At 37.7% G+C, this 27,456-nt stretch overlaps 1 protein-coding gene across 39 annotated transcripts in view; it reads right to left on the bottom strand.

Moving 5' to 3' along the window:
• Positions 1-27,456, bottom strand: part of Clasp2 (cytoplasmic linker associated protein 2) — a 223,748-nt gene that overhangs the window by 173,089 nt on the left and 23,203 nt on the right. For all 39 annotated transcript variants that reach the window (XM_063260375.1, XM_063260377.1, XM_063260379.1 and 36 more), the window contains exons 2-6: positions 9,687-9,765; positions 6,263-6,366; positions 3,648-3,739; positions 2,261-2,336; positions 17-114 (exon numbers count right to left, since the gene is read on the bottom strand). In XM_063260375.1, coding sequence (XP_063116445.1) covers positions 17-114; positions 2,261-2,336; positions 3,648-3,739; positions 6,263-6,366; positions 9,687-9,765 — 449 coding nt within the window. The remainder of the gene's footprint in view (positions 1-16; positions 115-2,260; positions 2,337-3,647; positions 3,740-6,262; positions 6,367-9,686; positions 9,766-27,456) is intronic.

Raw genomic sequence — 27,456 nt, 5'->3', positions numbered from 1 at the left:
ATTTAACAAAACTTACCTAGCAGGGGGAATTCCTCTCTTACAAAGATCAATCCTCACTTTCTCTCCCACATGTCTGTAAATCTCTACAACAGCCAATATTGCTGCATCTCTCACCTGTCAGAGAGTTACAATTTTTAAAGAAATCTATATATAATAAAATTCTTTACCTCAAGGTAACATTACAGTTAGCAGACTAACTAGAATCTCCAAATTGATTTTAATGCCCTAAGGGAAGTTATGGCATGTCATTAACAGAAAATCAAGAATCTACCAAGAAACTTATAGAAAAACTTAGCAAACATCTGGAAAAAACTAAGTATTATAAAAATCTAAGAAACTTGTGAATAGAAGTTAGTAATTTGGCCTTCAAAAAATCAATTTGTAATAAGATACAAACAGCTGCCAATAATTAATACAAGTTATTGCTAATTTATTTTCCTGGAACAAATATTTCAAGAATATGGCCATTTTTATGCCAGCACTCATGGGCGCATACCATTTTTATACCAGTATTCATAGTAACCAAAAGGTAGGAAATTTGAATGTCCGTCCATAGTTGGCTGAATAAAATGTGATACATGTATGTGTAAGTTGTGTGCCCTATCAGAATATCATGCAGCCTTAGAAAGGATGGAAATTCTGACACGTTACACCAAAAATGAACAGTTTGAGGGTATTATGCTAGATAAAGTCAAATACAAAAATGATAAATATTGCATGATTCTACTTCTATGAGGTACCTAGTGTAGTTGAAATCATATAGAAAGCAAAATTGTAGCAGCTGGAGGAAGGGAAGAACAGGAAGTTGTTATCTAACAAGTACAGAGTTTCAGTTTCAGAAGCTGAAAAAGTTCTGCAAATGCATGGTGTTGACAGACACAACAATCTGAATGTATTTAATGCCACTGAAATATACACACCTTAAAAATGGTTGAAATGATAGATTTTTAATTGTGTGTATTTTATCACAAGTAAATGAAGGAAAAAAATATGGCCCAAAAAGAACAAAGTTTCCTTGCCCCAAAAGAACAACAGTTTGGTTTCCTTGCACAGCTCACTATTAAAAGTGCAAAAAAAGCCAGGTATGGTAGTCCCAGTTTTTCAGAAGGCTAAGGCAGTAGTTAAGTAGCTCAGATTTACTTCTGAGCCTAGGAGTTCAAGGATAGTCTAGGCAACAAAACAAGATCCCGTCTCACAGAAACAACAGAACTACAAACCTGTCGAAGAGGAGCTAGCACCTGAAATATGGGAAACTCTTACTCAAGTCATTCTTAATCCCCAACCATTGCAAAAATATTACAGCTAAGTTTCCATTTCACAAGGGAGAATGAGATCCAGAACATACCTTTGCATAATGTTTATAGTATAGGTACTCAGCTAATGTTTATGGTATAGGTAGCACTTGATGTACCAACACAGTCCTGTTACATCAGGTAGTGAATATTATAAGACTTTCTTTCATGCAACTGGGTATGGTGGTACATGCTACTTAGAAAGCTGAAGTCAGAGGTTTGCCTGAGCCACAAATTTAAGATCAGTCCGGGCATAGTGAGACATTTTTATGCAACCATACTCAGGAATAAAAGAAGCTGACAACCTGTCATCAAAACTAACATACAGATTATGGCACATATGTCTCTTTGGGGGAAATGAGACAGAAAAGTAGGATGCAACTAAAATTGGCTAGGAAAGGAGGCATGACAAGATCCAGGAACACAGTTCCCCAAGTCTTACACATGGACTTGCTCCAAGAACTCAGGCAGGTTATTGACAAGATGGCCCAGTCCTGACATCAGTCTGAGGAGTGAGTGACACAAAAAGGAGAGCCCACACTGAGTTTTTATCACTATATCACTCTTGCATGGTGGCCACCTTCATGCTGCAGGGTATACTTCTTTCCTAACTTTACTTGGCCCAAATTCACTCTGCAGTGCCTGTTTATTTTCCTACCTTTAATAAAACTTTGCCAGTTTAAAAAATAAAAACATAAAACAAAACTACTTATAGGAAGACCACAGAAAGGAACCCAGGGCCATTGCTATTCAAGCTCTCAAACTCAAGAACCAGCCCCATCTATACCCAACTACACAAACTATGAACAAACAAGTAATTTATGTAAATATGTTTTTAAAAACTATCTTTGGTAAACATTTAAAAATGAAGTAAAACTGTGCTTTTACTATCACCCTTCAATGGGCCAAAAGCAAAAAAGGCTAGGGGGAAAAAATTAGTCAATGCTTGAACATAAATAAGTTTTTACCTGGCTGTTGGAATCTCCAAACAAGATGCACAAATGTGGTACCAACTTGCTGATGACTAAGGGCTGAGCCCCAAAACTAAATATAATTTGAGAAAAAGAGAGACAGAGTTGGTTTTAATTAGACAGTAAACAAAATATCCTGTCTTGCCTTTTGTCTACATCAATATGACAATTACGGCGGAGAGGATGCACACACATCATCAAAACATAAAATATACAAGAAATAAGCCAAAACTAATTCTAAACAATGTGAAATACACAAATGAATAATCACGACTGATATTGAACATATATGACCCAACATACCAAAATGCTCAATCTATGTAACTTTTACCTAGGAACCTAAAAATGACTTTAAAAATCAAAAGCTAGGTATGGTAGTGCATGCCTGTACTTCTCTTACTTGGGAGGCTGAGGCAGAAGGATCGCTGTAAGTTCGAGGCCAGCCTGAGCTACATAAGCAAGTTCAAGGCCAGCCTGGGCTACACAGCGAGACCCTGCCTCAAAAACAAACAAACAAACAAACAAGAAATCAGAGCATTAATTTTTGAAATAGGTTTTTAGACTGTGGGTTTCAAATTAAGTTAAATAAGTGAATTAAAAGATATTTGTGTTTAATATTTGGATGAAGTCACAGGTTGAAAGCAAATGACAGGAAAACTAAAACTTACAAAGATTGTGCAGACTGAACACACAAATTTTAGATGGAAGAATGGACCATAGAGCAAAAAAAAAGAAATTACATGAAAGCATAGTAAAAGTGAAAAATAAAGAGGAAGTTAACGCTATAGGAAAGTTGAAAGTTACTATATATTACCTATCATATTGTATTAAACCTGAAAAAACTAGTCCAGAATGAGAACAAAAGTCCCAGTTTACATTTCTTCAGAATCTTCTTCATATCTCTGTGGCATCAATACTGTTACAACTCTGCACACTGCTACCAGATTTAGTTTACCCAGGAGTCTTGTTCAGGGTATGATTTGGTAGCCATCCACCACAGTACTCCAGGGAGCTTAAGGCCAACTGGAAAAGGGAAGGTTTGGGAAGTGGGGCTACAATATACGAGATATTTATTACTGAGTTAAAAACAATTCAAATTGGATCCAGAGCTTAGATCCTAAGTTATCAACACATCAGTTCTATGGTATACATTAACATACTAACGAAAAGAGAAACATTTCTTACAACTGATAATTTTCAAATAAACAATCTGAAAGATAACATACATACTTGCACAAAATCAATGAAGTTACCAATAAGTTTTGTGCTGGATCAGTTAATAATTACTTAAAATTTATTTCCATAGTCTTTCTTGATATTGTAAAACAGATTTTGTTTTGAGCAATAACCATAAGAAGGCCATTTTCAGTACTATAAAACTTACATGTTTAAGGTTTCAATAACACACAGACATACGCCTTCTCGAGATCGAAAATTCTTGTGCTTAAAACCAGAAGCCAACTGTTCCCAAATGTACTATTTGAAAGAAAAGTACAGGCATTACAAAAAATTAAATTATCCATGCTATAATATTTCAACTCTTCCCAATCTTATTACCAATTTCATTAATAACTAACTTTTCTCATCAGAATATTTCCACTTTACTATAAGCCAAGTATCCCATTTTGAAATGCTTCATTCCAGAAATACTTTAAAACTTTTTCCAGATTTTAAAATATCTGCATTTACAGAATGAGATATCTTAAGAATAGAACTCAAATCTAAACACAAATTCAATTATGTTTCATATACACTTTACACACACACACACATACACAGCCTGAAGGTAATTTTATACAATATTTTTAGTGTATTTGTATTTTAACTGTGACCTGTCTCATGAAGCAGGTTATAAATATGTCCCATTTGTGATATTATGTCAATGCTTAAGAAGTTTTGGGCTTTGGAGCAATTTTGGACTTTGAGTTTTGGATTAGGAACACCCAATTTCTAAGTCTACTAAGTCAAATCTATATTGTCATTCTTCCTAGCCATTCATCACATTTTCAGATTGCATTTTTTTCACTTTAAATTTCAATGATTATCATAAAAAAAAGTCCAGAACCTAAAAATCTCAGCATTTCCAGACACAGAAATTTTTCTGTATTTTAGAAACCTTCAATAACAATGCTATTATAATAAATCTAGTAGTCTAATAAGCATTTAAAAGGTCCAACACGCCTTAACAACTACTACACACTGTCACAAGGGACAGGCTTTTTCAACATACGGTATTATAATTAAGGTCTTTCCAATTTTAATACTACATACATATATAGCATAATTTTGGGTTAACTCATTTTATGGCTACTTAATTTGTTTCAATGTTGAAAAGTGTACACTTTCTTTATAGATAAACTAATACAAGAAACACAAAATAACTGAGTTTGGTTTAACAAGGAATTCAACTTTACTTTTCCAATTGTCCAACTGAGAGCCAAATGTCCAGTCAATCATTTTCGCACATTTGGAAACATGACCTTTACTATTCATCAAATTCCACCCCTACTAAGCTTTACTAACATATTTCTTTCTTTAAGGGCCTAGGTTCAGCACACAACAGCAGCAAAGACAAAAACAAAAGCAAAACACCAAACCCTATAATCCAATAATACGACTCAGCACCATGATCTCAGTACAAGGGTATTTCCTATGGCATTCTTTGTAATACAAAAATACCAAAAACCACTTAAAATGGAAATCACGTAACATGCATCAAAGAGTACCCAACCATTGGGCTGGGGTGGTGCAACCTTGCAATTCCAGCTACTCATGAGACTGAGGCAGGATTCTAGTTTGAGCCTAGCCTGAGCAACATAGTGAGACTCTTTCCAAAAAATTAAAAAACAAACAAACAAAAAATACCAAACTATTAAAGATTTAGTTCTGAGGTATAAAACAGTCGGAAACAGTTCACTTTTAAAATTTACTACTTTTTGGATTCTTATAAAACAGGTAATATTAACAATTTTAAGCATGACATAATAACATTGTATATATTATCTGATTTTTTTCCCATCTGAGCTACTCTCTCAATCTTTATGTATCATGTTCTCTTTATTCTCTTTTCAAAATATCTCCACGTCATGTTCTGCTTGTGGTTTGCCACTCAAGTGATCACATATGGTTGTCAGTGGTGGTATTGGGAAGATGGTGGGAACTTTAAGAGGAGGAGCTGTGTAGGACACCAGAAGAAAAGCCACTTCTCCCTTTGGGTTTCCTGTCTTGCCCTGTCAAGGTAGCACTAACCCTCTCGTCATTCTTGTGTATGGGATGTACTCCTGTCATGATGGCACCACCTACCAAAAAGTGAGTCATTCACCATGGGGCCTATGCTATACTATTTGGATTTTCAACCTGCAAAACTGTAAACTAAATAACTATGTCTCTTTTTTTACAAGTATCTAGCTTCAAATATTTTGTTATAGTAACAAAACAGAATAAATTTTATGAGCAAATTATTTCTATGCATACATTTTATATTCAATCTTGTTATAGAATATAATAAGCCTTATACAATTTATAATTACGTGTTAAAATAATTTCTTTCTAAGAGTTACAAGAATTAATATAACACTTAGTAATCTTCAAAATAAGCTTTCTTATTACACATTTGACAGTTTACAAGTAAGGGAACCCAGAAAATCCTGAATATAATCAATACAATATTAAATCATTTTCAATAAAGGAAAAGAAAAAAATTAAATATTGATACCTCTGCTTAAATTTCAACTTCTTTAAAGCATTAGCAATAATTCCCTGTTTGAAATTTCAGCTTTCATGCCTCCTATACTTTTTATCTTTTTTGTTTTGTTTTGTTTTGTTTTTAGGTACTGGGGATTTAACTCAGGACCTCATGCTTGCCAGGCAGATGCTTATGCCACTGAGCTAAACCCCAGCCCACCTTTTAACAACTCACTGTTATTACCATCTATATACATCTATATTTTACTGACAGTTACCCATTAGAAAAATCTGTGTTTAAATATGGAGACTTACCACAGGTGGTGCCACTTGGTCCATTAACTTCAGTATCAGAGTCTGAGCTTCTTCTCGGACTTTATCTTTGGCATCGCCCATTCTGTCTATTAAAGCTACAATAACTAAAGGAGAGAGAAAGTAAATATGTATAATTCATCTTTATTAGGAACTATATTTTATAAAACTACAAATACAAACTGTATCCACACATGAAGAGTTAAAATCTAAAGAAATTTTTTTTGGAATTCTTTATTCCAAATGAAAACTGAGAAGCAAGTTTAAACATAATGTGAACACTATAATATGCCCTTATGATAATGCTCAAAAACCAAAGAAAATATTGTTTGATTTTACATACTAGCACATAAATGATCAAGCTCTAGAGACAAGCAAAGGAACATGTCTCCCCAAGGCCATAAAAAGGATGACTGGTACAGACAGGAAGAAGACATCATAAGGAAATGCAGAGAAGTCTAAAGAATTAGCAGAGGTTTAGTTTCTTGACTTGGACATCATCAGGTGTTGGTTTTATAATTATTCTTTAAACGGTATATGAAACAGAAACAAACAGAAAGCCTATGTTCCAGAACTGAGGTTTTTCTGTACTGTGTCCTAAATACTGACACTATTCCTTGAATAGAGGCAGAAAAAGCAGGTTAGAGTTCACTCTCAGAAAGCCTTCATGATCAAAGTTTTTGTAACTAAAAATCAAAAATGAATTACAAAATTCTATGTTAACAGAAATGAGGAGTGTATGTATGTACCAATTCCCCACAATGCATGTAATCATATACTGCATACACATACTAATAAAAAAATCATATTAAAGGAATGGGTTCTAAAGTCCTTTCATAAGGAAAAAAAATCTCAAAATTATCTTTCATATACCATTTAGTGTGATTTTACTACATGTGGGACCTTGAACACAGAATTTAACTGCTTTTTGTCTACTGCCTCACCTATAAATATGGGTAGTGGTCTCAATTTGGGGATTATTGAAAATTAAAAGATAAGGCATGTAGTTAACACACAGGGAAGAGCATAGAGAAAGGATTCTATAATATGGCATCTAATTATCACTATCATCCTCCAAGTTCAAATGCAAAGAAATCTCTTTTGTTTCTGTTTTGGCTTTACAGCTTATTAATATGGCCTTCCCTTCTGAGTCATTGAAACATAGGTATAATGTAAATAAAGTAAGAGAATCAGGAAGAAATGAAATCAAGACAGAGATATTTCCTTAGATTATTGATAGGCAGATATAATTAAATGTATATATAATTTGATGTCAATATACTTGTCTATGATGCAATAAACAAAAGGAATATAAAGGATCAATAACGTCTGAGGTAAAGGAAACTGTATTCTTTTTGAAAAAAATTATTAGAGTAGAAGTCTTATCCAAATGAAATACCCAAAGATCTTACGCTTAATCAAGGGCATTACTATGTAAGAAAACAAGGCCCACACCTGTATCCTACTCCTGAGGCAATGGACGCATTAGTCAGAAGAAAAAAACAATCTCTCTCATCTTGTTGGGTAGTTTACTAACAATTGTGCCCAAAATCACACAAATTGCAGTTAGTGAAACCAGACTTAAATATTCTGTACAAGAGGAAGGTACAATGACAATCACTTCCATTTACTTACATGTAATTGAAGTGTTTAGGTGTATGTTCATGTGTTAATAACCACAGTACAGTATTAGGAAAAAAAAAGACATCTGAGATAGAATTTAGCTTCAAAAAGAAAATTCAAATATAAGACTTCCCAATTTTCCCAAAATTAAACACAAATGTTGGCCCAAACAGGGGCTCATTTCAATTAAATAGTAATGTTTTACAGAAGAAACAAAACTAACATCTACTTTTAAGATTTTTACAACAGAAACAAAACATCTCATCAGAGAAAGTTTTCTAGCTATTAATTTACATAATACATTCATAATTCTCATCAAAATATTTTTTTAACACAAAGTTTCTTAGAAACAAACAATAATATTTTATTCTTAGGTTCTATCAATTATAATATATAAATAAATATACTTTAATATATAAATAAGTAAATATAATATATAAATATATAAATACGTAAAATGTTTCCAAAACATGGATTTTTAACATCTACTACAAGATTTTAAGCAGAAGATTCTGACAGTAAAAATCTTCTTTTCAAAAGATATTAACAGAAAGAATGATCTGGAAACCAACTAAGGATTTAAATTGCACACTAAAGATCAAGAGGTCCATTAAACATTTCTGCTTGAAAAGATATGTAGATCATAAAAAGAAAATTTGGTAGCATACCAAACATAAGTAAAAAAAAGCTTAACAATGATATTTGAAAATAACTGTGATGATATATTAACATTATGAGCCAGTAACTTAATTCACACACACACACACACACACACACACACACACACAATCACTAACAGTCAAGGTCACATTCCCATACAATACTATATATAATAGGACCCAATTCACTCAGTGCATTCCATAAAGCACATGAAGGTCATTCAGATTTAGAAAATAAGTTGAAGTCAGCTTTGTAATCATAATACTATACAAAGAACTGGGTATTTGCATATTGTACTGTACAGCAAACACACTTTTAAGGTATGGCTAGCAGCATAGGACCAGTCTACAAAGAGAGATCTCAGAGAGATGCTATCTCCAAGAAAAGAGGTTGGGGGAAGGTACGCTAGGAATGTAACTCAGTGGTACAGCATTTGCTTAGCAGGCACAAGGCCCTGGAAAAAGTCTGGAAAATGGGGAGAAAAACTTGAATGGCCTGAGCATATAGCTCAGTAGTAAGAGCATGTGCTTAAACTTCCAAGGCCCTGTGTTCAATCCCCATCACCAAATCTAAACCAGAAAAGGGGCTTTGCTCTTTTTTTCATTTTGCTATCTTCTCTTATACTTTATAAAATATTGGTTGACACAGGCTGCAATGAAAAAAATTAGTCCCTAGTCCCTCCTCACAACTAGCCTGAAAAAAAGGTAAATTATACTATAAATTTTCATATTTACAAAAGAGCCAATAAGAACATTTTGAAAACATGAAGCAAAAAATCTATTAGTATTTAGCAGGGTTTTCAGGTTCTAGGTTTTTGTTGTCTTGTTTTATTCTTAGGTTCTATCAATTATAATTAAATATATAAATAAATATACTTTAATATATAAATAAGTAAATATAATATATAAATATATAAATATTTGTTTGTTCTTCAAACAAATAAATATCTCTTTGTTCTTCAAAGGAAATAAAATTATTTAAAAAGAGATACAATCATTATTTAAACTACAACACTAAGTATCAGATCTCTGTGTGGTACAAAACTATGTTTTAAAATTTACAAAAAAAATTCTGCTGACAGAAACTATAAAAAAAAAGTCACTGTAACAAAGTCTACAATGATTTTTAAATAAAGTTAACTTACCCATTGCTACATATGATTTAAATCGTGTTGATAATCTGTCCACAAAGGCACTTAAAATTTCCAGTCCCATTAATGATACCTACAGACAGAAGTTTTAATAAATACAAGTTACTGATGGATACTTCTACTTTACAGTAAGTACAGGTAGTATTTTTAACAAAAACCTTCGTGTATCAGGGACCTGGCCTAGATCCCCAATCTCCCAAATGAGTGTACAGTAAAGGCTTCAATAAATGAGAAAAGTGATATGGTTTTAGGACTCCAAAGAGGATCAAAACCCTCTGCAAAGTTCAAGCCTCTGTGGGCTAAGACAGGGAATGTCTCTGAGTGGCCCATATTTATTTAGTATTCAAACAAGGAAAGGGTTACAGTAGAAAATGCAGGGAACCTGAGCAGAACCCTGGGAAGGATTCAAGGACCCCTCCAGAGCAACAGACTATGCTAATTAAGGAGAAACATCCTAGGAGAAAGTCTCCAAGTGAATCCCACACAAGTGAGATGCCTGCAGCTACAATCTCCATCCTAGTAATTGGGGCTGGAGCCAGGTAGCCTCAGTTGTGGCCTATCTTGCCCTTTCAGGCATCTCTCTGTTCTCAATTCAGCCAAGGCCCAGCCATGCCACAGCCTTGCACGTTGTATTCAGCTTCAACGGCTCCAACATTCATGCATCACCAAGTCTTTTAAAGACAAGATTAAAGTATTTAAAGGTAAATGGCCATGAGGTTGAGGCATGCTATAAAAAGAAGAGGAAGAGGGGGATGAAGAAGAAAGAGGAAGAAGAGGAAGAGGGAAAGGAAAAGAAGGCGAGGTATGGGCCAGGGATATAGCTCCGCAGAGAAGTAACTGCCTGGCAAGTGCAAGGTCCCGCCGTCAAGTCTCAGTACCAAAAAAAAGAACAATAACAACTAAATATGGTACGTGTGGAGATGGTGATAAATCATATTTAGCAAAAAATTAATAACTGGTAAATTTGGTGAAGGTTACAGAGAAGTTACTAACAATACTTGGCACTTTAACTTTGCAGTATTTCCTAAACAAAGCAGTTAAAAATTCAAAAAGTATCTTTGATTATCAAGGAATTTCAACTTGAATATAGAAACTGGAAAAACATTACTTTCACTCCACCAAGAGTAAGGTAATATACAAAATCACAACTGTTCTTGACAGCATCTAAAAGCTGAGATTGTAGAATAACCAGCTAGTATGAAATCTAGAAGGAAAAAAAGATACTGAACGAAAGCGGTAAGTCAAAGGACAAGAGGGAAATGAAGCTGTAATACAAGTGAGCAAGAATTCACCTGTATTTAACAAATTAATATCTAAATGTAGGCTAATAGGAAAATACAGAATGTTCAGTGGCCACAGATACATGGAGAGTCCACCAACTTGCATACTAGTCTGCACTCACTTGCAAACTTTTTCCGCAAACCTTCACTCTCACAATTAAGACTGAGGGCTGAGCAAAAGAATGCAAAAATATCTCTTGGCACAGGACTGGAAGAAGGGAGCAGTTGCCTCTGCAGAAAAGGTATAAATGCTTCTACCCTTGTCCTATAAAAAGCAAAAATTTAAAGTACTGAGGAACGGAGATCAAACACTATTACCCACGCCTACAACACAAGTAAAACTCACTACTGTTCATGAAAAGAAAAAGACTAAAAGTCCTCTTCCTCAGTAGAGAACACCAAAAAATGCTATCCTGCCACCTATAATCAAAAGGTTTCAGGTGGAGAGGAGCATGATCTGATAAAACCGCACCCCAAGACTCAAGAACAAAGAGCCTCCTAAGACTGAATGAAACTGGACTAGAAAAATAAGACAATGAGCCCATTTCTCACAACCAGGCTAGCAGGCATGAAACAAGAATAAGAGCCCACTACCAGGAAAAGGGCAAGAACACAGGGGAAAAGCTCTCTGTGAAACACAGGAGAAGAGCAAAGGGCTCAAGTGTAGGCTTAAGCAGAAACAGTAAGGAAAATCCTCCTTGCTCGAACTAAGCAAGTTAATAGAACTTGAAGCCAGTATGAGCTAAAGGTAACTATAGCAACCATAACAGAAAAACCTAACTTCCAACTACTGACTAGACTGATTACATAGCTCAGCACTAAGGTTAGCAGAAAAACTATGCCATTTGAAGCATAAATATTATTTAACTTAGTCTTAAATTTCCTAAACACTGACCAGCTCCCAACTAAAAATTATGAGATGCAATAAAAGCAAAGTGGGGGAGGAATCTCAATGTTAAGGGCAAAGCAATCAGCAGTACAAAATATGTACCTAATTCATAAGCTAAATCACCATAGAGTTTAAAGTAACGATGATTACTAGTATGCTATACGTTCTAGTTAAGATCATGTTTGTTTTGTGATATTTTATCAGCACAGAGATGAAACTCTTGAAACAGAATCAAATACTGAGAAAAAACCCAAAATATATTTTTAAGAAGTGATAAAAAGGATTAAGAATACCTGTGACTGGGCAAAGTGGAGACATCTGTAATCTCACCTGAGGTTGAGGCAGGAGGATCACAAATGTGAGGCTGGATTCTGCAAATTAATGAGGCCCTATCTCAAAATAAAAATAAAAAGGGCTCCCCAGACATAACTCAGTGGTTGTACCTGGATTCCACCTCCAGTGGAGATGCTGGGGGCTCTAATGAACTCTAACAATTTGCCACAGAGATGAATCAACAAATTTGATAGGAAGTATCCAAATCAATCACATCAAAACAGGAGAAACTGAGAGGGAGAAAAACTAAAGTATTTAACAACATTGGGACAATATCAAATTGTCTAATATATAAGAATTCTAAAGGAAAATAAGAGAAAAGGTAGAAGAAATATTTGGAAAGAAAATGAAAAAATTTGAAAAAAATATTAAAAAGCATCAAACCATCTACCTAAGAGTCTCACAGAATTCGAGAAAGGCAAAAAAAATTTTTTAAATTTTATTTAAAGAGAAAAAAAACAAACAGAAAAAGGGTAGAAATAATACGTAATTTCAAAAAGAGAAAGGAAAATTTCAATACCAAAATAAATGATAGCCAAACCTAAAACCAAAAGAAAGTAAAATCTTAAAATCAATGAAGAGAGAAAAAGTTAAGTGCAGCAAGATTCCTGCCAAAAAGCGTATGACTCAAGAGACAATACAGACATCTTTATGGTACTGAAAACAATTCTGACTCAAATTTCTACATCCCATAAAAACATCTTTCAAAAACAAAGGAGAAATAAAGGCGTTTTCAACATATGAACATATGACAATTCATTATACTAGATCTGTATTTTAGGAAATGTTAGAAGAATCTTCAGGCAAAAAGTAGTATATACAACAAACAAAAATGGAATGTGCACTAAGTAACTGATAAAACAGGTAAAATTTAAGTAAATGTTAAAAACTAAAAATGATCAATCTAAAAAATAACTGACATTAAAGCAAATATTAGAACTAGTGCATTTAATAAAGTCATGGGATAAAAGATCACTAAAAAAAATCAACTTTCTACATATGCTAATTAATGGGATTGAAATATGTTAAAATAATGTCATTAATAAAACATACAACATACTTAAGATATAAATTTAACAACTATGTACAATATGTAAAGGAAAAATTATAAGATGCTAATGAAAGTGATGGAAGAACTAAATAAACAAATGTAACAAATTTATGGATTAAAGGATGCAATATCAGTAAGACTTCAAAGCTCACAGATTTTTTTTTTTTTTTGAGACATAGTATGTAATTCAGGCTGGCCTTGAACTCACTATGTATCTCAAACTGACCTCAAAACTTCCAGTAATCCTTCTGCCTTAGCCTCTCAAATGATGTGACTAGAGAAAGGTGTACACCATTGGCTTCAAAAAACTTTTAAACAGAGAATGTAATCCCAATCAAACTCTCGGCAGGGTTTATTGCAGAAATTGACAAGGTGTTGGGGCGAGGGATTTAGCTCAGTGGCATAAGCACCTGCCTTGCAAGCAGGCGGTCGTGAGTTCAATCCCTGGTACTGATAAAAAAGAAAAAGACATAAAAAAAAAAAAAGAAATTGACAAGGTGATCTTGAAACAGAACATCTATACCAATATTAAATAAGAAAAAAAGTTAAAATTCAAATTACCTGATTTTAAGACAACATGGAGTTACAGTTATCAAGACAGTGTTGTATTAACAATAGGATGGACACACAGATCAATAGAACTGACTGATACCTAACAACTGTGCAATAGCAATCCAATGAAGAAAAATGTCTTTCAACAAATGATGTTGTCATTAAACATCAACCTATCAAAAAATGAACTTCAACCTATATATCGAATCATTTACAAAAACTAAGTAAAAACTTGAATCAGAGACATAAATATAAAACCTAAAACTTACTTTAAAATAAAATAACCTAAATTTATATCCAGTTAGTAACATAACCATATAAAAAGGTATTTTAAATGACACAATAATTTGACTGCATCGCTCCACTGGCACATATCCTACAAACAAAAGCAAAATTCAGCAAAAAAGAAACTGCTAACTTTTTCAAAACGTAGAAGATACAAAGAGGTAAAAACTGTAGTTCAGTCAGACATGGTCACATACTATCATCCCAGATACACAGGAGGGTGACACAGAAAGAACACAAGTTCCAGGATGCCAGTAAACCATATTATTTCCACAATTAGTTAACAAAAGAATCATATAAACATACCTGCTATTCAATATAAACTTGTAACAATGAGTAACCAAACAGCTATAAATGAAGTTGGCTTTATGAAATTACTCCAGGTATAGTAAGTGAAACAATGGCAGAATGGACTATCACCATTTTTGCAAAACCTAAGGAATACATCTAGACAAGAAGCATTAATGACTGCTAAAAAAAAAAAAAAAAGAGACTAAGACCTTATCTGCCTCCGGATGGATACAGAGGATTACCCACAAAATAGTCTTGATCCCAAAAAGGGGGGGGGGGTCAGGAGTGACTTTGATCTGATCCAGTTTTAAATCCAACTAAATTAATATTACACTACATAGGAAATAAAGAAAAAAATAGTCAAACATCGTTATAGGAATGAAATCAGCAAAATTCAGACTATTGGGAATTCTCCCACAAATAAAAATCCAAGAAAACAGAACTGTGGGTGAGAAACAGATCAAATACACACAATCAACATGTTAACTCTAGCAACAGAATAATGGTCTCCCAAACATGTTTACAACCTAATTCTCAGAAACTCTTAAACATACATGATAAAAGGGACTTTGCAAGTGGGATGTAACCTAGATTATCCTAGGCCAAATATCTCAAGTCCCTTATCTTTTTTTTTTTTTTTTTTTTGAGGGGAAAACATAAGATCTATTCTCAGCAAATTTCAAGTACACAATACAATATTAACTACGGTTGCCATGCTGTACTGTTTCCAGAACTTACTCGTTTTATAACTGAAAGTATACACTCATTGACTAGTATCTTATTTTTTCCCTAACAACTACCATATTTTTTTTTTTAACTTTTTAAACTTTCTATCGGTACCAAGCAAGGTAGATGCTTATGCCGCTGAGCTAAATCCCCAGCCCCACAACTGAAATACCTGTGCATCTCTAATGGCCTTAGGGCACAGCCCCTAAGCTTAGGCTACTTATATTCCCCCACACCATGTGTCCACAAGAGAGATGGCCAGACTTCGGCAGCCGGCGTGCCAGTCCTCTCTCTGTATTCTCAGAAGAAAGGCCTCTTTTGTTTTATATTTCTCATCTTTTGGAAATATTTTTCATCTTTTGGAAATAATCCTATCATTTGGCGCCATGACACGATCAGCAGGCGACTGACTCTTGGGACACACAAGCCCAGTTGGGTACCCAGCTGATTCACGAACCGGTAACATCCTGGCTTAATTCTGTGCTTTTCCTTCTACCAAGACACATTTCACCTCTCGCCGGTCGCCTCCACGCACCACCAACCAGACTGATTTAAGGTGAGCATGCTCCGTGAAACTTGTGGCACTGGGCCAGGCCTCAGTGGACTGGTCTCCCCCGTTTGCATGGGTCTCTAGCATTTTCCTGTTCCTAGGACAGCCCTGAGCAGGGTTTTTTCCTGGGCTAGCCTGTGTCCACACTAAAATCTCTCACGTTCTTTGGGTTCTAATAGCCCAAAGCAGAGATTTTTGGACCGCCCACATTGAAAAACCCCTCGCTTTCCTTTAAAGCTTTGCGCTTTCATGGGCAAAGCTGCTACTGACCTCACACAAACACCACTCATACTTTTTTCAGTGACCACTTAGAATATACGAGTTTTTGGAACCTTAGCCCCGCCGTGTGGCGCCACAGAATCAGTGACGGCTTATTCTTTGGGCCACAGGATTTTACTTGCCTAAATCAACAATGGGAAATTTACTTCCTCACTCCCAAAAAACACCATTACAATGCTTAATTTCCAATTTACGTACTTTAAAAATTAAAAGTACCATAAAAACTAAATTATTAACATTTTACTGCCAGGAAGTTTGGCCTATGTACCCACTCCTCGGCCAACGTTGGCCCAGGGAAGGAACATTCCATATTTCCATTCTACAAACACTGCATGATTTCTGTCAAGCCAGTGACAGAGTGATAGAGCTACCGTACATAGAAGCGTTTTTGGTTCTGAGAATGCATTCCTTTCTCATTAAGTTCTGTAATCCCACGCAAATACTCCTAGCTAGCTCTCCTGTGACCCAACCTGTTTCATTCTGTCCCCAAGATATGCCTGACGATGTTCCACCGATTTACTCTCGGCCCCCAGCGTATAATTCTTCATCTTTATCTCGCTCGCCACCACCGTCCCCTCCTCCCACCCCTGGTCCCTCCGCACCGAAATTACCTCTCACTGCGCAATCCTCTCTCCCTCTGCCTTCCGCGATACATGCCTCTCCAGCAGCTCTGTTCTGCCCTCTGATACCTTCTCGTCGCCCGCCCACCACAGTAGGTCACATTCATTGTGCCCTTCCGGCAAGCAGCGTGATTTTTCCAGCTTGCACTGTAAACAGTCACCATGTGAAAGCTCTCCACCACGCAACTGAGCGCCACCATGTTCGGGTAGTTGCCATGGCGATGGGGGCACCGCAATGTTCTGGCAGTTCAGGCGGGTCACGTGACGATGGAGCACTGCCATATTCGGGTAGTTTCTATGGCGACGAGGCGCCACCATGCTCAGAGGGGTCACGTGGCGACAGGGCGCGGCAATGTTTGGTTAGTTACCATGGCGACAGGGTGCCACCACATTCGTTCCAGTCTCGCGGTTAATGGGCACCCCCTTGTGGCTCCTCTTGTGAACAGCAACAGCCGCCTTGTGGTCCACATGGTGATGGCCCACAACAATCCTCTCGTTGCAAAGCACACAGTGCAATGCCATCTGCCTGTGTTTCCTCGTCCCAGGGTGAGCGGCAGCCACTCTATTGCTGCTCTTCAGATAATTATTCACATGCGTCTACCAGGTGGATAGCTGCCCAATCGCACTCTCCTCCACATTCTTCTCCTCAGGCTCTGCTGCCACTTCGGGAGCAAGCTGACCCCAAAAGACTTGTTAATATATATGTGCCATTTTCTCTTTCTGATCTGTCTCAGATTACCCGTAAATTCGGTAGCTTCTCTGTTGACCCACAAAATTATATCAGACAATTTGAATTCATTACTAATTGTTACGATTTACATTTTAAAGATGTTTATGTGATTTTAAATACCACCCTTAGCTTGCAAGAGTGAAATCAGCTGTGGCAAGCAGCTCTAGAAGAAGCTGACCGAAGGCACAGGGCAAATACTACTGACAACAACCCTGGGCCTATAGCTGTGCCAGATCAAGATCCTAACTGGAACTATCAAAATGGACTAGGTTCAACAAAATTACATAAGATGATTGAGTGTCTGATTGTGGGCCTTAATAAGATCGATCACAAACACATTATTATAACAAGCTTTTAGACCAGGTCCAGGAGGCTAATGAAAACCCAGCTGTGTTTCTAAATCGGCTTCGGGAAACCTTAATTAAATATACTCATGTAAACTCAGACTCTCATGAAGGGATGATTATTGTTAACTCTTATTTTATTTCACAGACTGCTCCTGATATTCGTGCAAAATTACAAAAGGTTGAACATGGCCCTCAAACTCCACAAGGGGATCTACTTAAATTAACCTTCTGTATCTTCAACAATAGAGATAAGCTTCAAAAAGAGGAAAAGCAAGCTCAAAATAAAAATGTTTGCTAAATATCAGTCTGACCTCTTAGCAGTGGCACTTGGAGCTCCCAAGACAAAAAATCCACAACAAGGTGTGACTGCCCGAGTCCCGCCCGGACCATGCTTCAAATGCAGCAAACAAGGACATTGGGCAAGAGACTGCCCTAACCCTGGCATTCTTCCTGGGCCCTGCCCATACTACAATGTTCAAGGGCATTGAAAGAGCGATTGTCCTTAAACACCAGCGAGCGACTAGGCCATCCTCTAATCCCTCACCCTCACAGGAGACTTTGTCAATGCCAGATTCATCACTGACTGACATGCTCGGACTTGCTGCGGAAGATTGATGGGGCTCAAGGCTCACAGCCCCCACTCCAGTCACCTTGTTGGAGCCCCGAGTCTCACTGGAGGTCTCAAGCAAAATAATATCTCTGCTTGTGGATACGGGGGCGACTTATAGTGTACTTCCTGAATTTTCAGGACCCTGAGGTAAGTCTCTGATTTCTGTTGTGGGCGTTGACGGCTAGCCAAATCAACCTTTGCAGACTGGGCCTAGCCCATGTAGATTCCAGACTCTTTTCTTTACCCATAGCTTCCTAGTAATCCCAACATGTTCCACACCCCTTTTAGGTAGAGACCTTCTTTAAAAGCTTAATTTTTTCCTTCACTTTCTCTCTCCCCACAGCCCTAATCCTCCAAACAGCCTCACAATTCGTCGCAAAGCCATTCCCCCCCTCTTCCTCCTTCTCTGGTTGACCCCATGGTTTGGGACACATCCAATCCCACTCTGGCTACATATGCCATGCCTGTTTTAATCCATCTCAAGGATCCCTCAATTTTTCCCTGCGTTCCCCAATACCCCATAGCTCCCCAACATTTAAAGGGACTTAAACCCATAATTAAGCAGCTTGTAGACAATGGTTTTCTTAAGCCTACCCATTCACCCCACAATACTCCCATTCTCCCGGTACTCAAGCCTGATGGGTCCTATCACCTGGTACAGGACCTTAGGGTAATTAACAGTACCCTAACATACCCAGTGGTGCCAAATCCATTTACCATGCTCTCTCATATCCCTCCCTCCACTACTCACTTTACAGTTATAGATCTTAAAGACGCCTTCTTCACTATCCCCCTACACCCTGATTGCCAGAACCTCTTTGCATTTACATGGACTGACCCAGGCACTCTCACGTCTCAACAACTTATTTGGACAGTGCTCCCCCAGGGGTTCAGGGATAGTCCCCACTTCTTTAGTCAGGCTCTCGTTACTGACATCACAGAACTTGATCTCAAACCTAGTGTTCTTTTTCAATACATAGACGACCACCTATTATGTTCTCCATCCCATATGTTAGCCATACACCATTCAGCCAGTCTTCTTAATTTCCTTGCTAGTCATGGATACACGGTACCTCCTGCCAAAGCCCAGATAGCCTCCCCAAAAGTCAAATACCCAGGTCTCACTCTCACCCCCACCACTCGCTCCATCACCTCAGATCGTAAGTCAATTCTTCGTGATCTCCAGGTGCTTAGGTAATTTCTTTCATCTCGGGATTCCTAACTTTGCAGCCCTAGCTCAACCCCTCTAACAAGGCCACTAAGGGTCCCTTATCAGAACCCCTGGACCCTAAAATAGGCCCATACATGCCTCCTTTCAAAAATTAAAAGAGGCTCTCCTAAAAGCTCCAGCTCTTACCCTTCCTGACTCCACCCAACCTTTCATCCTATACACTACTTGTCAGGGCCACAACGCTATAGGTGTACTAGGACACAAAAAGGGACCTTCTTTTCAAGCAGTAGCTTGTCAAAACAGTTAAATCACACAGTAAAAGGATGGGCTCCTTGTCTCCGAGCTCTTGCAGCTGCAGCCCTCCTGACACAGGAAGCTAAAAAGTTTACATTAGGACAATCTATTACAGTACACTCACCTCATCACCTATGTGACTTTATCTCACATAAGGTGCTCCTTGCCCTAATGACCCCTTCTCACCTTCAACAGGTACATTTAGCTCTCTCTCAAGACCCTTGCATCTCTATTGCAACTAGTGGTCCTCTTAATATAGCCAACCTTAACTTCCCACCTCAGAGGGCCATCCTCACCATGACTGTATAGAGTTTTTACAGATGACTCCCACTCCTTTCCCTCACATAGGTAGCACACCTCTCTCCTTGGCCTTTGACACATGGTTCATAGATGGCAGTTCAACAAACACAGACAACCAACAAAAGGCAGGATACGCAATAGTTAACCAGTCAAAAGTTATAGAGGCAAATCCACTGCCACCTGGAACCTCTTCCCAGAGGGCAGAACTTATTGCCCTTACAAGGGCCCTTACACTACCAAAAGACAAGATTATAAATATATACACTGACTCAAAGTATACATTTAGCATTTTACACTCTCATGCCTCTATCTGGCAAGAATGGAGTTTTATTTCCACTCAGGGAACCCTCATCATTAATGCTCCCCTTATCCTTAAATTTCTAGAGGCAGCCCAACTTCCAAAGCAGGCAGCTTCATTGTAGAGGACACCAAAACTCTACAGATCCTGTTGCTCAAGACAATGCCTTTGCAGACTCACAAGCCAAGTTAGCTGCAAGAGGGCCTTGCCCTTCTCATCTTCTCCCGTTAGTCCCAAACAGTCTACCTCAGCCTAATTATTCATCAGAGCAGTTACAGCTACTTCATAAACCAGGTTACACACAAAACACTCAGGGATGGATTTTTCCAGGGATCTAAACTTGTTCTCCCACATCAACAGGCCTTAGACATCATCACTGACTTACACAACTGTTTTCATATAGGATCACAGGCCCTATACAAACTCTTAGCTCCAATAGTCACACACCCTTCTCTAAAAGCTATCATTCTTAAGATTACTCACACCTGTGATCTCTGTGCAAGGACCTCTCCTCAGGGACGCATGGCACCCCCTTCCTTTCCCACTCATCAGTTTCAAGGACACACTCCTGGTCAGGACTGGCAGATAGATTTTACACACATGCCCCGCCACAAGACTCTCAAATATCTTCTCACCTCTGTTTGTACCTGTTCAGGATGGATAGAGGCCTTTCCCACAACCAAGGAAACTGCTGATATAGTTACCAAAATCATTCCAAGGTTTGGTCTACCTCAGAGTATTCAGTCAGATAATGCTCCTGCCTTTACTTCTCAGATCATTCGACTGGTATCCTCGAGCTTACACTTCACCTGGCACCTACACATCCCATACCATCCACAATTCTCAGTAAAAGTAGAAAAGGCAAATGGCCTCATAAAGACACACCTTGCAAAACTCACTTTAGAACTACATCAACCTTGGCCTCAACTTTTGCCCTTAGCCTTAGCCAAGCTCAGGGCACTTCCCTGGGCTCCTACTTTCTTAAGTCCTTTTGAACTTATGTATGGCAGACCATTCTTACTCCACAATCTTCCTACTCCCCAAAATCTCCCTCCCCTGGCTGCCTATGTCCCAGTCCTCTCCTTCCTCCGACACCTGTTGCGACACCATGCTCATCTCTGCCTTCCACAACCCTCTGGAGAGGCCAAACCAGATCCTCCCATATCCCCAGGAGATCTAATTTATCTCAATCAATTTATCCTGTTCTAAATCCACAGGACTACAACCAAGGTGCCGTGGCCCTTATCTGGTCTACTTGGCTACCCCTACAGCGGTCAAAGTTGCTGGACTCCCATCCTAGTTTCACATCACTCAAGCTAAGAGGTGCCCTCCCGGCCCTAAATCTGATCATTCTGAGTGGTCATCTCATCTTCTGTCACCCACCCGTCTTCGTTTCATGAAGGCCTCACAGCCACAGTTAACAGGCTAAGTCATGGTCTATTATCCAATTTGGTTCCTAATCTCTTACGTTCTATTAATGACCATTTTTACAGCAGGACTCTTGACAGTCTTTCCTGGAGACTCCCACATCATGCGTAAGATCATCTTCATAATGTTCTATGTGATAACTATCGTGGTTCTTTCTACCTTCAGCTGTCTGGTTAAACGTGACATCCCTGAAAACCTAAGCCCTTACCTTCCCTATACTGGTACAGCCACCATCTCCCTACTCCCCCTATTTTTTCCAGCTCAACTCCTAGACCAGAGACAAGTTTTACATACCGACCCTCCTAACTTTTATGCTTTCAAATGGGGGAGTAATCACCTCTCATAATTTCACTCCTTCTAACCTCACACTTATTTTTCAGAATTCTACCTCACCATGATAATGATCCTACCTCAATGTCATCCTGATAAAATAACATGTCTAAATCAAAGGCACCTTTCCTTCTACCTCACCTGGGTCCTTAAATATGACAGTGTCATGTCTCCTCTTAACATCATGTATCTTTGTTTTTCCAGTCTGACATACGTACATTCACCAGTGAAGTTGTCCTGGCTAAAACACCTGGCGTCAGCGTCTATCTGGGCATCAACCATCATCCCGTCGACTCCCCTAGGCTCCAGTACAGTACCCCCTGCCAGCAGGAAGTAGTTAAAGAGAGAAATCTTCACCCCTTTTCATAATAATCATAAGATGGGATATGAAAGGGTTGTTGACCCAGACCGGACACTGTAGTCAGAAAAAGCCTTAGCCGGAATTAGGGAGCTCCTGTCTCCCCCGCCCCTAAAGATTTACCTGTAACCCTATATCCCCCCACCCTCCGGAATCTGCCCCTGGCGCCAAACGTGTGCCAATGAAATACCTGTGCATCTCTAATGGCACTGCCCTAAGCTTAGCTACTTATATTCCCCCACACGTGTCTGCGAGAGAGATCGCCAGACTTCAGCGGCTGGCGTGCCAGTCCTCTCTCTCCGTGTTCTCAGAAGAAAGGCCTCTTTTTTTTAATACTTCTCATCTTTTGGAAATATTTTTCATCTTTTGGAAATAATCCTATCAGCAACTACCTTATTATTTTCTGTTACTCTGAGTTTGACATCTTTTAGATTGCACATAAAAGTGTGATGGCTTGTGTCTAGATGGTTTCAGCTACATGGTGAATCCCGAGATTCCAAATTCCGCCCAACCAGGAGCAAGGCCCCAGCACCACACCAGGGACAAGCCCTGGCTAGCTGCATGCTCCAGATGCTCTGAACTCCTCCTAGCCAGAGGAAAGGTCCAGACAGTCCCATACTCAGTGTCATGCTCCACCTATCAGGCTGGGTCACCGAGGTTTTGAACTCCACTGAGCCAAGTGCTAGGCCCTGGTGACACACTGTCAGTGTGTGTCTGTTAGCCATCTGGACGCCAGAGGTTCTCAACTCCACTCAAACAAGTTCTAAGCCACAGCAACACACTCCTGGAGTCTGTCCCTGCTAGCAGCAAGAGGATCCCACCTCTGCCCAGCCCAGCATCCCAGAGCAACCCCAGGCAGTACATCAGGGGAACACCTGGCCAGCCTCACAAGCCACAGAGCACAAGGATCTGGCACCACAGGTCAGGGGTGCACCCCAGCTAGCCACGGGGATATCGGAGGATTGAAACTGCCCAGTGCAATCCATCAGGATGGTGCCTGACCAGCCACATGGGTCCCAAGGAAAATGACAAAACAAAAGAGCAAAAGACAGTTCTACTGCCCACAGAGAACAAAACCAAGAGACAATGAAATGGAAGACAATGGAAACTGCACTACTGAACTTTCTGAAATGAGAGGAAATGAAGTAAAGAAACAATTCCATGATGTTATAGAAGAAATCAGTAGGAAATAATCTCTCAGTTAAAAAATGAAATGACACACATTATCAAAGAAATGCTGTGTGTATCTAAAGAAGATCTACATTAAAAAATAGAGGAACATAAGAAAATGATAGAAGCCTTGAGTGAACAATATTAGACAGAATTAGAATGCATGAAATAGATTCAAAGGGATATTCAAGAAATTAAAAATTCCACAAAAAGCTGGCAAAACCACTTGAACAAAGCTGAGGATACTCTCAGACCTTGAAGACAGGATGGAAGATTATGACCACAAAAGAAAAGGTCTCTTAAAAATTACAAGGAACCAGGAAACAACAATTTAACAGCTGCAAGGTAAGAGATACAATATAAAATTGAAAAAGCAGAGGTCAACACAAATGACCTGGCTAGACTATTTGCCAAAATTATAACAGAAAATTTTCAAAACATGGGAAGAGAATCTGATATTCAGATAAGTAAGGCTATACAGGACCACAATTAACATAACCAAAATATATCACCCAGATATGTAATAATTAGGATATCAGAGATTCAGCACAAGAATAGAATACTAAAAGCTGTCAAAGAAAAGAAACAGATCACCTATTAAAGAAGGCCTATCAAAATCATAGCAGACTTCTCAACAGAAACCTTCAAGTCAAGAAGAGCTTGGAGTTAAGTATTTTGGGTCCTGAAAGAAAATACCATCAACCTAGATTGATGTATATTGCAAAACCAGCTTTGAAAACAGATGGAGAAATAAGATACTTCCATGACAAAGAACAACTGATGAAATTTATGGCCACCAAACCAACATTACAAAGACTACTAAAAGACACTCTAGAAAGAGATAAAGATACTACAACCCCAAGAACAACAACAAAAAGAAACCACTAAGCAGGAAAAACAAACAGAAAAAGTAGAAAAGGAACAACAGAAGATAACATGACAGTGATAAGTCAGTACTTATCAGTTATATCCATCAATGTAAATGATCTCAACCCCCAATAAAAAGAAACAGACTGGCAAAGTGGATTAAGAAACAAAATCCAACAATATGCTGTGTACAAGAAACACATTTAACTGAAAAGGAAATTTTTAGACTAAAAGTCAAAGGATGGAAAACAAAACTCCATGCAACAGGAACCCCAGAAAAAAGCAGGGATAGCTATTTTGTTTGTAGACAAAGTGAACCTCAAACCAGAATGATCAAAAGAGATAAAGAAGGTCACTGCATACTTGTTAGGGGAAAATTTCAAGAGGAAGAGATTACAACCACAAATATATATGCACCAAATATGGGAGCACCCAATTATGTAAGACAAATTTTAATGGACATGAAAAGCCAAATAAACAATAATACAGTTATAACAGGGGACCTTAACACCCCATTGTCACAAAGAGACAGATCAACCAAACAAAAAATCAGCAAAGAAACAAAGAACTAAATCGGGGCTGGAGATTTAGCTCAGCGCATAAGCGACTGCCTTGCAAGCGGGCAGTCATGAGTTCAATCCCTGGTACCGATAAAAAGGAAAAAGACAAAAAAAAAAAAAACAAAGAACTAAATCAAAACTTGTCAAACAATGGGCCTACTAGATATGTACAGTGTTCCACCCAACAACATCACAATACACATTCTTCTCAGTTGCACACAGATCATTCTCTAAATAGATCATATACTAACTCACAGAACATGCTTAAGTAGAGGCAAAGGAATTGAAATAATTCCACAAATATTATCTGATCATAGCACAATAAAATTGGAAATTAATGACAAAAAAATCCCACAAGAAACCCATAAACACCTGGAAACTAAGTAACACTCTCCTAAACAACCTCTAGGTCACAGAAGAAATTAAACAAGAAACAGTATTTGCAGAAAATGCAAATACAAATTACCAGAACCTATGGTACATAATGAAAGCAGTCCTCTGAAGGAAATTTATAGCACTAAACTCTCACATCAGGAAAATGGAAAGAACACACATAAACTTAATGTTGCACCTCAAACTTCTAGAAAAGAAGAGCAAGTCAAGTCCAAAGTCCAAAGAAGGAAATAAATTATAAAGATCATATGAGAAATTAATGCAACTGAAACTAAGAAAACAATATAAAGAATTAATGAATTGAAGAATTGGTTCTTTAAAAGAACAAATAAAATTGATAAACCCCTAGCCAACCTTATAAAAAACAGTAAAGAAAAAGCTCAAATTCATGCAATAAGAAATGAAAAGGGTGAAATCACTACAGACTCTGTGGAAATACAGAAGATCACCAATACCTACTTTGAAAACATTTACGCTCATAGATAGGTTCAATAACAAAGAAGAAATGGACAGATTCCTAGAAACATATGAATTACCAAAGGTGAATCAAGAAATGTAAAACACCTGAATAACCCAATTTCAATCAGTAAAATTGAAAATATAATTAGAACGCTACCAACAAAGAAAAGCCCAGGTCTTGATGGATTCACTGCAGAAGCCTACAAGAAATTCAAGGAAGACAATGTCAACATTCCTTAAACTCTTAAATGAATTTGAAAGGGCAGCAATTCTCCCTAACTGATTCCTGGAAGCAAGTGTTACCCTAATATCAAAATCAGAGAAGGACCCAAAAAATTATATAACAATCTCCCTAATGAACATAGATGCAAAAAGCCTCCATAAAATACTGGCACATAGAATGCAACAAGTCATCAGGTAGATTATACACCATGATCAAGTGGGATTCATCCCAACAATGCAGAGATAGTTCAACATATGTAAATCAATAAACGTAACACACCATATCAACAGAGCCAAGGACAAGAATATGGTCATCTCAATAGATGCAGAAAAAACTTTAAACAAAATCCAACATTCATTCATGATAAAAATCCTACAGAAAATCAGAACAGATGGTCTCTACCTCAATCTGATAAAAGCCATATATGACAACCAACAGCCAACATCTTACTAAATGGACAAAAACTGAAAACTTTCAATCTAAAATCAGTAACAAGACAAAGATGTTCATTATAACCACTCCTACTCAATATAGTTCTGGAAACATTAGCTAAAGCAATTAGACAGAAGAGAGAAATAAAAGGAATAAGGATAGGAAAAGAAGAAGTTAAATTATCATTATTTGCAGATATGATACTCTACATAGAAGACCCCCAAAACTCCATTGAAAGACTTCCAGATATAAAAGCCAAATTTAGTAATGTAGCTGGATATAAGGTCAACACTCAAAAATCAATAGTATTCTTGTACACAAGCAACAAACCCATTGATAGAAATAAGGGAAACCATACCTTTCACTGTCACACCCTCAAAAATGAAATATTTAGGAATCCAACTAACAAAGGAAGTAACAGATCTATACAGTGAAAATTACCTAACTCTGAAAAAGGAAATTAAAGATTTTAGAAATTGGAAAGATATTCCTTGTCCATGGATAGGAAGAACCAACATAGTGAAAATGGCCATTCTCTCAAAATTTCTATACAATTCTAATGCAATTTTAATCAAAATACCATTAGCATACCTCACAGATCTAGAAAAATCATCCCTAAAATTCATCTGGAACCAGAAGAGCCCAGAATAGCAAAGGCAATTCTGAGCAACAAAGCTAAGATAGGGGGCATCACAATCCCTGACTTTATATTACAAAGCTACTGTGAAATTATATTACAATTATATTACAAAGCTACTGTGATAAAATCAGCATGGTATTGGTATAAAACAGACCTGAAGATCAATGGAGTAGATTAGAAGATACAGCCACACCTACAAACACACTCAGTCACCTCATCTTTGACAAACGGGCCAAACACACACTAGAAGAAAGGCAGCCTCTTTAATAAGTAGTGCTGGAAAAACTGGCTCTCCATA

Source organism: Cavia porcellus, unplaced genomic scaffold, assembly GCF_034190915.1.
Source record: "Cavia porcellus strain 051 isolate PalLab524CR breed Dunkin Hartley unplaced genomic scaffold, mCavPor4.1 scaffold_13, whole genome shotgun sequence".
Lineage (NCBI taxonomy): Eukaryota > Metazoa > Chordata > Mammalia > Rodentia > Caviidae > Cavia > Cavia porcellus.
This window is presented reverse-complemented; position numbering and strand designations above follow the sequence as displayed.